A 16953-nucleotide genomic window follows, 5' to 3' on the forward strand; every position below is an offset into this window, starting at 1 on the left:
CACAGCGCCTTTTTCTGTGTACCCTGGTGGTGGTAAAACACAGACATCAACAGGAGGAGGAAGTAGTTGCAGGCTTGTTGCAGCTATTGTAGTGTGGTAATAGCTGTCAGAAGGAGAGTGGGTGGGCAGGTGGCAGCAGAAAATAGTTCTTCTTCTGTTCTTCCTGGCAGTGGTAGCAGCACACAGACAGCAGAAGCTCAGTGCAGCTACAGGAGGAGGAGTCGTGTGTGTCAGGCAGTGTGATGTGACTGACATAATAGGCCCTTGTTCCGAGCTGTGGTACCAGGGCCATAAATAAACAACATGAGGTTCCAGACAGTGGTCGTGAAGCCCACATTGTGTCCAATACACAATTGGGACAGCACAGTTTTCAACACGGACACCTCTAAAATAATTTAATTTTTTTTTCAAAATAAATAATGCAGGGCAGGCAGCTATTTTTGAGCGTAATAGCTGTTGGCGCATGGGCAGCAGCACCTTGTAATGTGTTCCCTGGCAGTGGAGACACAGACAGCAGGAGGACATACAACAGCAGGCAGCGTGAGGAGGATGAGTGTGTGTGGCAGACTGGCATTTGGCAGCAGGCAGCAGGAGGGCAGGCAGCGAGGCATAATAGACCCTGGTTCCTAGCGGTGGTTCCAGGGCCGTAAATACACAGCATGAGGCTCCAGCGGTCGTGAAGCCCACATTGTGTCCAATACACAATTGGGACAGCACAGTTTTCAACCCGGACACCTCTAAATTAATTACAATTATTATTATTTTTTCAAATGGATGCAGCTATTTTTAAGCGTAATAGCTGGTGGTGCATGGGCAGCAGCACCTTGTAATGTGTTCCCTGGCAGTGGAGACACAGATAGCAGGAGGAAATACAACAGCAGGCAGCGTGAGGAGGTTGAGTGTGTGGCAGACTGGCAGCAGGCAGGAGGGCAGGCAGCGAGACATAATAGGCCCTTGTTCCTAGCGGTGGTTCCAGGGCCGTAAATACACAGCATGAGGTTCCAGACAGCAGTCGTGAAGCCCACATTGTGTCCAATACACAATTGGGACAGCACAGTTTTCAACCCGGACACCTCTAAATTAATTACAATTTTTTTTTTTTCAAATGGATGCAGCTATTTTTGAGCGTAATAGCTGGTAGCGCATGGGCAGCAGCACCTTGTAATGTGTTCCCTGGCAGTGGAGACACAGACAGCAGGAGGAAATACAACAGCAGGCAGCGTGAGGAGGTTGAGTGTGTGGCAGACTGGCAGCAGGCAGGAGGGCAGGCAGTGAGACATAATAGGCCCTGGTTCCTAGCGGTGGTTCCAGGGCCATAAATACACAGCATGAGGTTCCAGACAGCGGTCGTGAAGCCCACATTGTGTCCAATACACAATTGGGACAGCACAGTTTTCAACCCGGACACCTCTAAAATAATTTAATTTTTTTTTTTTCAAAATAAATAATGCAGGGCAGGCAGCTATTTTTAAATGTAATAGCTGGTGGCGCATGGGCAGCAGCACCTTGCAATGTGTTCCCTGGCAGTGGAGAGACACAGACAGCAGGAAGAAATACAGCAGCAGCAGGTGTAATGTGTGTGCGCCACTTCATGTCCCCCTCTCGCCGACAACAGGGGCCAGGAATTCGCCTTCCACCCAAGCCTGGTTCATTTTGAGAAACGTCAGTCTGTCCACAGACTTGTGACACAGACGAGATCGCTTCTCAGTGACGACTCCATCGGCTGCACTGAAGCAACGCCCTGACAGTACGCTGGAAGGGGGGCAGGAGAGCACTTCCAGGGCGTACTGCGCAAGCTCGCTCCAGATCGGCAGGTGCTTATCCCAATACTCCATAGGATCAACAGGGGCCACGCTGTCAAGCCCGCTGAAGGACCCCATGTAGTCAGCCACCATGCGGGTCAAGTGCTGCCTGTGACTGGAGAAGGATGCTGCTGCAGGCACCTCCTCTCTAGTCCTTGGCAGCTCTACACTCATGTAGAGCTCTTGGGTCAGAGACAGCAGGTCTGTGGTGCGCGTGCGCTTGCTGCTGGTGGATGCAGGCACCTGCTGCTGCCTCTGTGCTGGCTGGACAGTGGGGGTGGATGGCTGAGGGAAGGCTTCCTCCAAGCGCTCAACAAGGGACAGCTGCAAATCCCTCATTTGTTGCGCACGGTCTCCTCCTGCAGGCAGGAACTGGCTGAGCTTCCCCTTCAGACGTGGGTCCAGCATCATGCAGATCCAGATGTCCTCCCTCTGCTTCATCTGGATCACCCTTGGGTCCTTGCGCAGGCACCTCAGCATGTGCGCTGCCATTGGGAAGAGTCTGGCCACATCTGCTGGCACATCATCGGCAGCCCCAGAGCCGACAGTGCTGTCCTCCTCTTCCTCTGCCTTCTCCACCTCATCCTCTCTCCTCCCCCGCACCAGTCCAGCTGCGCTCTGCTGCTCCCCCTCATCAGCAGCAAGGTCAGGGACCTCCACCAACTCCAAGCCCTCCTCCTCAGAGGTGGCCTGTGAAGCTGCCTGCAGCTCCTGCTGGTCCAAGGCTGCCGCTCCCTCTTCCAGCAGTGCATACAGGGCCCTGTCCAGCACATACACCAAGGGGACCCACTCGCACACCATTGCATGGTCCCTGCTTACCATGTTGGTGGCCTGCAGGAAGGGTGCCAGGACTGAGCACACCTGCTGCATGTGCCCCCAGTCCTCCGTGGAGATGATGGACGGGAGGTTGGTGGCGGCACTCCCAGTTGCAGTGATGAAGGCAACTGTGGCTCATGCAAGGTACTGGCTGACAGCCTGCCTCTGTTCAACCAGACGCTCCAACATCGCCAGGGTGAAGTTCCAGCGAGTTGGAACATCGATCATGAGCCGGTGCTGTGGCAGGTGCAGCTCCTTCTGCACCTCTTCCAGGCTCGCTATGGCTGCAGGCGAGAGCCGGAAATGACGCACAACCTTCCTTGCCGCCTCAAGGAGTCGGTCCATCCCCTGGTAGGTCCGCAGGAACTTTTGGACTACCAGGTTCAGGACGTGCGCCAGGCAGGGGATGTGGGTCAGGTCTCCCCTGCTGATTGCAGCAACCAGGTTTGCCCCATTGTCGGACACCACCTCTCTGACTCTGAGGCCTCTAGGGGTCAGCCAATTCCTCTCCTGCTCTCGGAGTTTGGCCAGGACATGGTTCGCCGTCAGTTTGGTCTTCCCCAGGCTGACCAATTCCAGCAGCGCTTGGTAGTGGCGGGGCTTCACGCTGCTGCTGAGGTGGGGGGTTTGGGCTGGTGTGCTGGAGGATGGAAGCGGATCAGAGGAACCTGCTGCAATTCCGCTGACCCTGCATGGTGGTACCAGCCACTGCGTTGTTGGTGCTGCTACTGCTCTGACAGTGCCCGATGCTGCTCCCCCATCCTCACCCCCTTCCACCAAGCTGATCCAATGCACGATGAAGGACAGATAGCGGCCTGTCCCAAACCGGCTGCTCCACGAGTCCATGGTGACGTGGACCCGTTGACCCACCACGTGCTTCAGCCCTCTCCCGACATTGGCCATCACAGAGCGGTGAAGTGCAGGGATGGCCGTGCATGCAAAAAAATGTCGGCTGGGGATTGGCCAATCGGGGGCTGCACACATCAGGAGCGCACGCATGTCACTCCCCTCCTGCACAAGGGAATAAGGCAGGAGTTGGGAGCACATGGCCCGTGCCAGCAAGCCGTTCAGCTGACGCACGCGATGGCTGCTGGGAGGCATAACCCTGACCACCCCCTCGAAGGTGTCGCTGAGCAGGGTTGGGCGAGGCCTTTTGCTGGCACGGGAATCAGTGGAGGGAGCAGAGGAGGCCACTGAGGACTGGCTGCCAGAACAGGCCTCAGTGTCGGCGGCAGGAGTTGCAGAGGGAGGAGGAGCAGTGCGTTGCTGACGCACTCCTGCTGGTGCTGCTGGAGGAGGTGGAGGAGGGCGGGTGGCTGCTGCTGACGGCTTCGCAGTGGTGGCGGGTCTGCCACTGCCACTGCCAGCTTCCTTCAACTTCATGAACTCCTCATGCTCATGAAAGTGTTTCCCTGCAAGATGGTTGACCAGAGAGGTGGTGCCAAATGCAGAGGGCTCCTTCCCTCTGCTGAGCTGTTGGCGGCACTGGTTGCAGGTGGCATACTTGCACTCCACATTTGGCAGGGTGAAAAAATTCCATATTGGAGAGGTGCCCCTTTGGCTGGAAGGTGCTGCTGCCGCTGGTCTCCCTGTGGTGGTTGGGGGGGTTCTTGGTGCGGCTGTTGGCGGCACTGGCAGAACTCGTCTCTGGATCAGCACGCTGTGTGGCCTGCATACCACGCCCACTTGTGATCCTGCCCATGCCTGCGATGCTGATCCTTCTAGCAAGGCCCACAGACGCATCCTCCTCCTCCTCAGAGCTGATAACATCCCCACTCCCAGGACCTGGCACCCAGTCTCTGTCCTTCACCCTGTCATGATCAAGCTCCCCCTCCGCAAACATGTCCTGCTGGGATCCCACAAACTCCCCTTCTGCATGCATGGGCGGATGGACAGTCACCACTGTCTGACTGTCCAAAGCATCATCCCCCAAAGTGCCCATCAGCATTCCTTCCTCCTCCAATTCTGCCGCAACAGCACTCCATAACCCCACTGTGCTTGGGAATAAGAAGGTGCTGAGTGACAGGGTGCTGGTGTCGCCCGCTGGGGCTGGAGAACTGCACTCCTCCTCCTCCTCCCCAGGCAGTGCTGGTCGGCTGCTGCTGCTCTTGCGAACAGGAGTGGTGGCGGGGGTGGAGGACTCGATTCCAGAGCTAATGGTGGCCTGCTCATCTACCATCAGTTCAACCACAGAGTCTGCGTCCTTCTCCTCAATAGGACGGCTACGACCTGGCGGTGGGAGGAAAATTTTCGCCACACGCTGCTGCTGCTGTGTCTCTGCAGCGTTACTCCCAGCTGTTGGGTGGCCAAGGCGTCCACGGCCAGTGGCTAATGGCGGAATAGCCACTGGTGAAGACGCAGAACTGCGCATGGTGGTGGTGGCGTGGCTGCCACGCCCACGACCTCCTCTCTTGGCGATGCCCTTGCTGCCCTTGCTGCCCCTGCCCAAACTGCGGCTGCCAGTGCCAGACATCGTATATTTTTAATATTGTACAAATGAAAAAAAAAAGTATGTATGTAAAGGCGGGTGTGACAAGTGGGGTACTTTAATGGGGTGGGACTGGTGGTGGTGGGTGTGTGAGGTGACGGACTGGTGTACTCTACAGCAGAGATCGGTGTAGCGCTAACGAGAGTGTGCAGTGCGCACACAAAGACCCTAGCTGAAGCTGACTGACGGTGTCCCTATACACAGACTACAGTACAAGTCAACAAATACACAATAGAAGTAATAGAAAAAAATAGGACGGGTGTAGCACTAACGAGAGGGTGCGGACAGCGCAGACGTGCACTGCACACAAAGACCCTAGCTGATGCTGACTGAAGGTGTCCCTATACACAGACTACAGTACAAGTCAGCAAATACACAATAGAAGTAATAGAAACAATAGGACGGGTGTAGCACTAACGAGAGGGTGCGGACAGCGCAGACGTGCACTGCGCACACAAAAACCCTACCTGACGCTGACTGATGGTGTCCCTATACACAGACTACAGTACAATTCAGTGAATACACAATACAAGTAATATAAACAATAGGACGGGTGTAGCACTAACGAGAGGGTGCGGACAGCGCAAACGTGCACTGCGTGCACAAAGACCCTAGCTGACGCTGACTGACGGTGTCCCTATACACAGACTACAGTACAATTCAGTGAATACACAATAGAAGTAATATAAACAATAGGACAGGTGTAGCACTAACGAGAGGGTGTGGACAGCGCAGACGTGCACTGCGCACACAAAGACCCTAGGTAACGCGGTGACGGACGGTCCCTATACACAGACTAGAGTACACTACAGTACTAACTAAACAATAGAAGAATCTAGCTAAATAATAGAACAGGTGTGACTAGATTACAGAGAGCAGATACAGGACAGGTATAGCAGTAAAGCTGGGCCTGCTAACTACAAAATAGTACAAATCTATCTAACACAGAAGTAGTACAGGAGTAGGACAGGTGAGAGCACAGGTAAGGTAGAGACTAGAGCACAGAGCAGGGCAGGCTGCCTTGCTTAGGCACAGGGCCTAGCTGCTGGCTGCAGCTGCACCAGTGACAGTCTCCCTCCCTAGTCCCTAATCACACAAACTAAACTGCCTAAAATACAATCTATCTACAATACAAAGCAATACAGTTTAATATAAAGTGTTGGAATGTAAAAACGCTTGGTTTAGAACAATATAAATGCACTTGTACACAGACAAAAAGCACTGGAGCAATCTCTCAGTACAATCAGTCAGTAAGTCGCAAGCAGGACAAGTGAGGCAAGATGGCGCCCGCTATTTATAGAGGGGGGCTTGGCCAGGCTCCCCCTCTGTGATTGGCCAAATGGTAAAAAGAGTAGCACTTCACTTTGACAAGGGAAAAAGAGGGTGCCTAAGCCTCAACGGGTCCTCACACCTTTGGATCCCAGTAGTAGCAAACACGATGGAGGCTGGCACTTCCAAAAATGTAAAGCTCTTTATTGAAACATCAAATTAAAAATCAATAAAAAAATCAATTTTTTTATTGATTTTTAATTTGATGTTTCAATAAAGAGCTTTACATTTTTGGAAGTGCCAGCCTCCATCGTGTTTGCCTCTTTGATTGGCTGCAATCAGAGGGCTGGGAGCCTTCTGATTCGCTTGTGAGGACTCGAGGTGACGTCAGACGTGACGCTATCCGAGCTCGTGACGCTATCCGAACTCGGATAGCTAGGATATCTCTGGATAGCTGATTGCTATCCGGGTGCGCTCGGATAGCACAGCCCGGATAGCTAATACTATTCGAGCTCGGTATTCGAGCTTGAATAGTGAAAAAAGAGCTAGGATATCCAAGTACCTCGGATGTCCTAGCTCAGATGAGCACCACTGATCACAACCAACATTACTCCTGTTTATTTTGCTAGCAAATTCACTAATATTTTTAAGGTGGCCACACACCATACAATTTTTAAAAATATCTGTTCAATTCAGAATAGTAAATAATTTTTCCGACTTATTGTAACAATTCAAAAATCTGACCAATGTACCACACACACCTATGTCAAATTTTTCCCCAATGACGAATAAAATAATTGAAAGCTTGGAAAAATTTGATTGGAATTGTACATCAAATAATTGACAATCCATCACACACGATAAAATTATTGATAAAGTGAATAAACTGAAGTGAAGTGAAGTGAATAAACTGAAATTTCAAACATGTCCAATCTCCAAAAAATGAAAAAAAAAATTGTTCGGATTTATCAATCGAAAACAAAGAAAAGCTCTTGATTTTTCAGGACAACTGATCAAAATTATTTAATTGGTGAAAACTTTGATCTTTTAATTGTATGGTACGTGGCCAGCTTTAGTCTTTCCAAGTAATAAGGGCATGACTGTACTACTACCCCAAAAGGTAATCTTTATTTGGCACAGCTCTTCTTCTCAAATTCTATATGTCATTTTTATATGTTCCAATAAGAATATTCATTATACAAATTTTATTTATCTCTGTTTTCAAGTAAACCTCTTTTTGTATTAAGTTCAGGTCTACGCAAAATTATGTAACATTTTGGAAAAAATATACAAACAAGGAGTCCAGCACTTGATGTCATAATAGCAAACACCTGCACAGCCACCATGTATTTCCCTCTGGTGCTGAGATAGGCCGGGATCATGGCAATCCAGACACTGCAGAACACCAGCATGCTGAACGTGATGTACTTGGCCTCATTAAATCTGTCCGGTAATGTCCTGGCTATGAAAGCTATAATGAAACTAATACTTGCCAGAATCCCCATATAACCCAGGACAGAGTAAAATCCAATAACTGACCCTTCATTACACTGAGTTACAATTATGTCCTGAAAAGAGTGAAGATCTTGTTCCTGGAAAGGAGGACAAGTAGACAACCATGTGACACAGATTATTATTTGAACCAATGAACACACAGAAATGATAGAATTTGATAGTTTGGCTCCCAACCATGTCTTCCAGAAACTTCCAGGTTTGGTAGCTTTAAAAGCAATGAAAACCATGATACTTTTGGCCAGTAGAGAAGAGATGGCTACAGAGAAGATGACACCAAAAGATGTCACACGTAGCCTGCAGGTTATATTTGATGGCCGGCCAAGGAACAAGAAGACACAGAGGAAGCTCAGCATGATGGAGACCAGGAGAAGATAGCTCAGGCTCCTGTTATTAGCTTTAACAATGGGGGTGTCCTGGTGAAGTACAAAAATCCACAATATCAAACCAGCCAGAAGACAACACAAAGCAGAGACCGATAAAAATACTGAAGTAATAGGATCCTCGGTGTAGGACAGAAATTCCACCAGCTTTGGAACACAGAGATCCTTCCTCTCATTTGGCCATTCATCCTCTGGACATTTCATGCAGTCCTCACTGTCTGCAGGCAGAGATAAAGAAACACAATCAACATATCTACTTAAATGTCTGAGAAAATAATTATGTCTTCACAGCATTTGCTAGTGTGCAGAAAAGTCTGAAATACTCCTGCTGAAGTATGGGAAGTTCCATTACTTGTTCTGGCAGCAATACTGACTATGTAATAGCAGTGGTGCTCAGCAGAGCTCGAATATTCGAGTAGCTCGAATATTCGAGCTCTTTTTCAGCTATTCGAGCTCGGTATTCGAGCTCCGAATAGCTGGAGCTATTCGAATGGGCTATCCGAGTACACTCGAATAGCCCATTCACTATTCGAGCTATTCGAGCAACTCGGCGCTATTCGAACTCGGTACCGAGCTCGAATAGCGTCATAGCCCAGATTGATGTCCTTAGAGCCAATCAGAGGGCTCCCAGGCCCTCTGACGGCAGCCAATCACAGAGGGGGACCCTGGCCAGCCCCTACCCTATAAATAGCGGCCGCCATGTTACGTTTCTCCATGCTTGCCTGAGACTTGTACAGAGAGAGAGTTGCTCCTTTGTGCTTTGGCTTAGCAAGTGCTCTATTGTGATCATTTACCTAGCGTTTTTGCTCACCTACACCTGCCATATACACCTATATTGTTGTTAGTTAGATAGACATTGTATTTTAGTTAGTAGCTTGTGTGTTACATTAGAGACAGGCAGCTGCTGCAAGCTTACAGGTTTAGGCCTCAGGGGGGCCTTGCCTCTGTGGGCAGCTGTCCTCTGTTTATTTCTCTCATCTATACCAGTATTTCTGCTGTCCTTTACTAATAGTATTGTAGTTATACTGTACTAGGAGTAGGACACTCACTGACTGTCACTGTTTATAGGCTACTAGCTAGCTCCTGCGTGTGTGCACTCACTCACTGTCTGTGTGTACACACACTCTATTTCCTTCTGATTACTGATAGATTATTGTTAGTTAGTTGTACTTACTGTTACTACTTACTCTTACTGTACTAGGAGTCTAGGACACTCAGTCAGACAGTCACTGTGTTCATAGGCTACTAGCTCCTGCGTGCGGTCACTCACTGTCTGAGTGTACACACACCACCCACACTCCATTTCCTTCTGATCGCCGATTGATTATTGTAATTAGTTAGTTCTACTTACTGTTACTACTTACTCTTACTGTACTAGGAGTCTAGGACACTCAGTCACTGTGTTCATAGGCTACTAGCTCCTGCGTGCGGTCACTCACTGTCTGAGTGTACACACACCACCCACACTCCATTTCCTTCTGATCGCTGATTGATTATTGTAATTAGTTAGTTGTACTTACTGTTACTACTTACTCTTACTGTACTAGGAGTCTAGGACACTCAGTCACTGTGTTCATAGGCTACTAGCTCCTGCGTGCGGTCACTCACTGTCTGAGTGTACACACACCACCCACACTCCATTTCCTTCTGATCGCTGATTGATTATTGTAATTAGTTAGTTGTACTTACTGTTACTACTTACTCTTACTGTACTAGGAGTCTAGGACACTCAGTCACTGTGTTCATAGGCTACTAGCTCCTGCGTGCGGTCACTCACTGTCTGAGTGTACACACACCACCCACACTCCATTTCCTTCTGATCGCTGATTGATTATTGTAATTAGTTAGTTGTACTTACTGTTACTACTTACTCTTACTGTACTAGGAGTCTAGGACACTCAGTCACTGTGTTCATAGGCTACTAGCTCCTGCGTGCGGTCACTCACTGTCTGAGTGTACACACACCACCCACACTCCATTTCCTTCTGATCGCTGATTGATTATTGTAATTAGTTAGTTCTACTTACTGTTACTACTTACTCTTACTGTACTAGGAGTCTAGGACACTCAGTCACTGTGTTCATAGGCTACTAGCTCCTGCGTGCGGTCACTCACTGTCTGAGTGTACACACACCACCCACACTCCATTTCCTTCTGATCGCTGATTGATTATTGTAATTAGTTAGTTCTACTTACTGTTACTACTTACTCTTACTGTACTAGGAGTCTAGGACACTCAGTCACTGTGTTCATAGGCTACTAGCTCCTGCGTGCGGTCACTCACTGTCTGAGTGTACACACACCACCCACACTCCATTTCCTTCTGATCGCTGATTGATTATTGTAATTAGTTAGTTCTACTTACTGTTACTACTTACTCTTACTGTACTAGGAGTCTAGGACACTCAGTCACTGTGTTCATAGGCTACTAGCTCCTGCGTGCGGTCACTCACTGTCTGAGTGTACACACACCACCCACACTCCATTTCCTTCTGATCGCTGATTGATTATTGTAATTAGTTAGTTCTACTTACTGTTACTACTTACTCTTACTGTACTAGGAGTCTAGGACACTCAGTCACTGTGTTCATAGGCTACTAGCTCCTGCGTGCGGTCACTCACTGTCTGAGTGTACACACACCACCCACACTCCATTTCCTTCTGATCGCTGATTGATTATTGTAATTAGTTAGTTCTACTTACTGTTACTACTTACTCTTACTGTACTAGGAGTCTAGGACACTCAGTCACTGTGTTCATAGGCTACTAGCTCCTGCGTGCGGTCACTCACTGTCTGAGTGTACACACACCACCCACACTCCATTTCCTTCTGATCGCTGATTGATTATTGTAATTAGTTAGTTCTACTTACTGTTACTACTTACTCTTACTGTACTAGGAGTCTAGGACACTCAGTCACTGTGTTCATAGGCTACTAGCTCCTGCGTGCGGTCACTCACTGTCTGAGTGTACACACACCACCCACACTCCATTTCCTTCTGATCGCTGATTGATTATTGTAATTAGTTAGTTGTACTTACTGTTACTACTTACTCTTACTGTACTAGGAGTCTAGGACACTCAGTCACTGTGTTCATAGGCTACTAGCTCCTGCGTGCGGTCACTCACTGTCTGAGTGTACACACACCACCCACACTCCATTTCCTTCTGATCGCTGATTGATTATTGTAATTAGTTAGTTGTACTTACTGTTACTACTTACTCTTACTGTACTAGGAGTCTAGGACACTCAGTCACTGTGTTCATAGGCTACTAGCTCCTGCGTGCGGTCACTCACTGTCTGAGTGTACACACACCACCCACACTCCATTTCCTTCTGATCGCTGATTGATTATTGTAATTAGTTAGTTCTACTTACTGTTACTACTTACTCTTACTGTACTAGGAGTCTAGGACACTCAGTCACTGTGTTCATAGGCTACTAGCTCCTGCGTGCGGTCACTCACTGTCTGAGTGTACACACACCACCCACACTCCATTTCCTTCTGATCGCTGATTGATTATTGTAATTAGTTAGTTCTACTTACTGTTACTACTTACTCTTACTGTACTAGGAGTCTAGGACACTCAGTCACTGTGTTCATAGGCTACTAGCTCCTGCGTGCGGTCACTCACTGTCTGAGTGTACACACACCACCCACACTCCATTTCCTTCTGATCGCTGATTGATTATTGTAATTAGTTAGTTCTACTTACTGTTACTACTTACTCTTACTGTACTAGGAGTCTAGGACACTCAGTCACTGTGTTCATAGGCTACTAGCTCCTGCGTGCGGTCACTCACTGTCTGAGTGTACACACACCACCCACACTCCATTTCCTTCTGATCGCTGATTGATTATTGTAATTAGTTAGTTCTACTTACTGTTACTACTTACTCTTACTGTACTAGGAGTCTAGGACACTCAGTCACTGTGTTCATAGGCTACTAGCTCCTGCGTGCGTGCACTCACTGTCTGAGTGTACACACACTAAATTTACTTGTGATTACTACTGATTATTGTAACTGCTAGTTGTACTTCCTGACTGTTACTACTTACTTACTGTACTAGGGGACACTCACTCAGTCACCTCACCAACCAACCCACTCCATTAAAGTACCCCACTTTTCACCCGCCCTTTTACAAAACTTTTGTCTATACGCCCAAAACATTTAAGATGTCTGGAAGTGGCAGCCAGCGCGGTTTGGGCAAGGGGAAGGGCAGCAAGGGAATCAGGAGGAGAGGGAGCAGCATTGTGGCAAGCCGCGGCCGCGGGCGCGCCACCATGCACAGTTCCGCAGCAGCAGCAGCAGCGTCAGTGGCTAACATTCCTCCCATAGCCACTGGCCGTGGACGCCTTGGGCGCCGCCCAGCAGGAGCATCTGCAACTCACGCTGCAGAGACACAGCAGCAGCAGCGTGTAGCACCTGCTCCGATTTTCCTCCAGCCGGGTCGGAAACGTCCCATTGAGGAAAAGGATGCAGACACTGTGGTGCAACTCATGACGGAGGATGAGCAGCCCGCCATCAGCTCTGCATCCGAGGCCTCCACCCTCACCACCACCACCACCACCACCCCTGTTCGCAGCAGCCGCCCAGCAGGGTCTGGGGAGGAGGCCAGTTCACCGTCAGTCGCCGACCTCTCATTCAGCACTCTTTTGACCCCAGGCATGATGAGTCAATTGTCTGCTGTTGTTGGCGATTTTGAGGAGGAGATGCTGATGGGCACTTTGGGGGATGAGGGATTGGACAGCAAGACTGTGGCGACAGTCAAGCAGCCCATCCATGCATCAGGAGAGGAGTTTGGGGGGTCATCATCCCAGCAGGACATGTTTGAGGAGGGGGAGGATGATGTTGATGACCCGGTGACAGACAGAGACTGGGTGCCACCACCTCCAGGGGATGTCGTCCTCAGCAGCTCGGAGGAGGAGGAGGATGCGCTTGTGGGCCTTGCAAGGAGGCGCATCATTGCAAGCATTGGCAGCGACCCACAGCCTGCTGGTGTCTCAGGCTCAGCAGCAGCAGCAGCAGCATCAGCCAGTACCACCACCAGCCGCACCCAAGCCCCCCCCCCAACCACCACAGGGAGACAGGCAGCAGCGCTTCCATGCCGTAGGGGGATGTTTCTGTCACCAATCTGGCGCTTTTTCACCATGCCCACTGTGTACAGCAAGTACGCCACTTGCAACCACTGTCAGCGGAAGTTGAGCAGAGGTGCAGACCCCTTAAAGTTCTGCACCAGCTCGCTCATCAACCACCTTGCGGCTAAACATTTCCACCAGCATGAGGAGTTCCAGAGGCTGAAGGCATCTGGTGCTGGCAGTGGCACCACACCCATCACTGCACAGCCTTCAGCAGCAGCAACAGCAGCCACCCGCCCTCCTGCTCCTCCAGCAGCACCAGCAGGAGTGCGGAAACGCACTGCTCCTCCCCCCTCTGCAACTCCTGCCGCCGACACTGAGGCCTGTTCTGGCAGCCAGTCCTCAGTGGCCTCCTCCGCTGTGTCTGGTGATTCCCGTGTCAGCAAAAGGCCACGCCAGAGCCTTTTGAGCGAGTCCTTCCAGGGGGTGGTTAGGGCTCTGCCTCCCAGCAGCCGTCGCGTGCGGCAGCTGAACGGCTTGCTGGCACGGGCCATGTGCTCCCAACTCCTGCCGTACACGCTCGTGCAGGAGGGGAGCGACATGCGGGCGCTGCTTGCTTGTGCAGCCCCAGACTGGCAGCTCCCCAGCAGACACTTTTTCTCCCGCAAGGCCATTCCAGCACTGCACCGCTTTGTGATGGCCAATGTGGAGCGAGGGCTGGAGCACGCGGTTGGTGAAAGGGTCCACGTCACCATGGACTCCTGGAGCAGCCGCTTCGGGACAGGCCGCTACCTGTCCTTCACTGTCCACTGGGTCAGCTTGGTGGAAGGGGGTGAGGATGGGAGAGCAGCAGCGGGCACAGCAGCAGCAGCAGCAGCAACACAGTGGGTGGTGCCACCCCGCAGGGTCAGGGGAACTGCAGCGGGTTCCTCCGATCCTCTGCCATCCTCCGCCACACCTGGCCAAACCCCCCGCCTCAGCAGCAGCGTGAAGGCCCGCCACTGCCAAGCGCTGCTGCACTTGGTCAGCCTTGGCAAGACCAAGCTGACGGCAGCCCACGTGTTGGCCAAACTCCAGGAGCAGGAGAGGATTTGGCTGACCCCCAGAGGCCTCAGAGTCGGAGAGGTGGTGTCCGACAATGGGGCCAATCTGGTTGCTGCCATAGACAGGGGAAACCTGACCCACATCCCCTGTCTTGCCCACGTGCTGAACCTGGTGGTGCAGAAGTTCCTGCGCACCTACCAGGGGATGGGCGAACTGCTGGAAACGGCAAGGAATGTTGTGCGTCACTTCCGGCGCTCGGCTGCAGCCTGTGCGAGCCTGGAAGACGTGCAAAAGGAGCTGGATCTGCCACGCCATCGGCTGATCATTGACGTTCCGACTCGCTGGAACTCCACCCTGGCGATGTTGGAGCGTATGGTTGAACAGAGGCACGCTGTCAACCAGTACCTTGCCCTGGCCACTGTTTCCGCAGCTCGGAGAAGGGACAAGACCAGCAACATCCCGTCCATCGTCCCCGATGATGACTGGAGGCACATGCAGCAGGTGTGCTTTGTGCTGGCTCCCTTCCTGCAGGCCACAAACATGGTGAGCAGGGACCATGCTATGGTCTGCGAGTGGGTGCCCCTGGTTTCTCTGCTGAACAGGGCCCTCGATGGTTTGCTGGAACAGGGAGCGGCAGCCTTGGACCAGCAGGAGCGGCAACCAGCTGCGCAGTCCACCTCTGAGGGGGAGGAGGAGGAGGACTTGGTGGAGGTCCCTGACCTGGCTGCTGATGAGGGGGATCAGCACAGCGCAGCTGAGTTGGTGCGGGGGTGGAGAGAGGATGAGGCGGCAGAGGAGGAGGATGAGGACAGCACTGACGTCGATGTGCCAGCAGACGTGGCCCGCCTCTTCCCAATGGCAGCGCACATGCTGGCGTGCCTGCGCAGGGACCCCAGGGTGATCCAGATGAAGCAGAGGGAGGACATCTGGATCAGCATGATGTTGGACCCACGCCTCAAGGGGAAGTTGAGCCAGTTCCTGCCGCCTGCAGGAGGAGACCCAGCGCAACAAATAAGGAGCTTGCAGCAGGCCCTTGTTGAGCGCTTGGAGGAAGCCTTCCCCCAGCCTTCCACCCCCACTGTCCAGCAGCCAGCACAGAGGCAGCAGCAGGTGCCTGCATCCAGCAGCAGCAAGCGCCCCACAGACCTGCTGTCTCTCAGCCACGAGCTCTACAGGACTGTAGAGGCTCCGGCAGCAGTGACTAGAGAGGAGATGCATGCAGCAGCATCCTCCTCCGGTCACAGCCAGCGCCTGACCCGCATGGTGGCTGACTACATGGGGTCGTACAGCGGGCTTGACAGCGATGCCCCTGTTGATCCCATGGAGTATTGGGTCAAGCGCATGGAGATCTGGAGCGAGCTAGCGCAGTACGCCCTGGAAGTGCTGTCCTGCCCCCCTTCCAGCGTGCTGTCCGAGCGCTGCTTCAGTGCAGCTGGTGGCGTGGTCACCGAGAAACGCTCACGTCTGTCTCACAAGTCTGTGGACAGACTGACGTTTCTCAAGATGAACCAGGCGTGGGTGGAAGGCGAGTTCCTGGCCCCTGTTGTCGGCGAGAGGGGGACATGAACTGGCTGCCGGAACCATCGTTAATGTGCCTTACCACCCTTTACCACCTCCTGGCTCCTGCTCACTAAGCCAGCCTGGTTCACTTTGACTATTACGTCGCCTGCAGCCACACATTTTACACCTACAGTGGGCTGCTGTGTACTGCCCTTCTGCTGTCTGTCTGTGTTTCCCACTGCCAGGGTACACAGAATGACCTTCCTCTGCTGCCACTCTGCCACCAGCTATTACGTCAAACAATAGCTATATTGGTTGCAAAACCGAAACCAAACAAACCATTAAAAAAAAAAAAGGTTTAATTTTTCTGAGGTGCCCGGGTTGAAAACTGTGTTGTCCCAGTTGTGTATTGGACACAATGTGGGCTGCACGACCGCTGTCTGGGACCTCCTGTTGTGTTTATTTACGGCCCTGGTATCACCGCTAGGTACCAGGGCTATTATGTCACGCTGCCTACCTGCTGCCACACTCACACTACTCCTCCATTCCTCCTGCTGCTGCTGTCTGTCTGTGTTTCCCACTGCCAGGGTACACAGAATTACCTTCTGCTGCCACACTGCCACCAGCTATTACGTCAAACAATAGCTGCTCACATAATTACTCTCCTCCATTCCTCCTCCTGCTGCTGCTGCTGTCTGTCTGTGTTTCCCACCGCCAGGGTACACAGATTTACCTTCTGCTGCCACTCTGCCACCAGCTATTACGTCAAAAAATAGCTATATATCTGTGTAATTGGTTGTAAAACCAAAACTACAAAACCATTACAAAAAAAGGTTTAATTTTTCTGAGGTGCCCGGGTTGAAAACTGTGTTGTCCCAGTTGTGTATTGGACACAATGTGGGCTGCACGACCGCTGTCTGGGACCTCCTGTTGTGTTTATTTACGGCCCTGGTATCACCGCTAGGTACCAGGGCTATTATGTCACGCTGCCTACCTGCTGCCACACTCACACTACTCCTCCATTCCTCCTGCTGCTGCTGTCTGTCTGTGTTTCCCA

The 16953-nt window shown here is 51.4% G+C and overlaps 1 protein-coding gene across 1 annotated transcript in view; it reads right to left on the reverse strand.

Moving 5' to 3' along the window:
* Window positions 1-7580: 7580 nt before the first annotated feature.
* The window catches only part of LOC137514110 (vomeronasal type-2 receptor 26-like), a 62530-nt gene continuing 53157 nt past the window's right edge, over window positions 7581-16953 (reverse strand). The window contains exon 4 of the mRNA XM_068234221.1: window positions 7581-8488. Coding sequence (XP_068090322.1) covers window positions 7581-8488 — 908 coding nt within the window. The remainder of the gene's footprint in view (window positions 8489-16953) is intronic.

The sequence above is a fragment of the Hyperolius riggenbachi genome, chromosome 1 (genome assembly GCF_040937935.1).
Source record: "Hyperolius riggenbachi isolate aHypRig1 chromosome 1, aHypRig1.pri, whole genome shotgun sequence".
Taxonomy (NCBI): Eukaryota; Metazoa; Chordata; class Amphibia; order Anura; family Hyperoliidae; genus Hyperolius; species Hyperolius riggenbachi.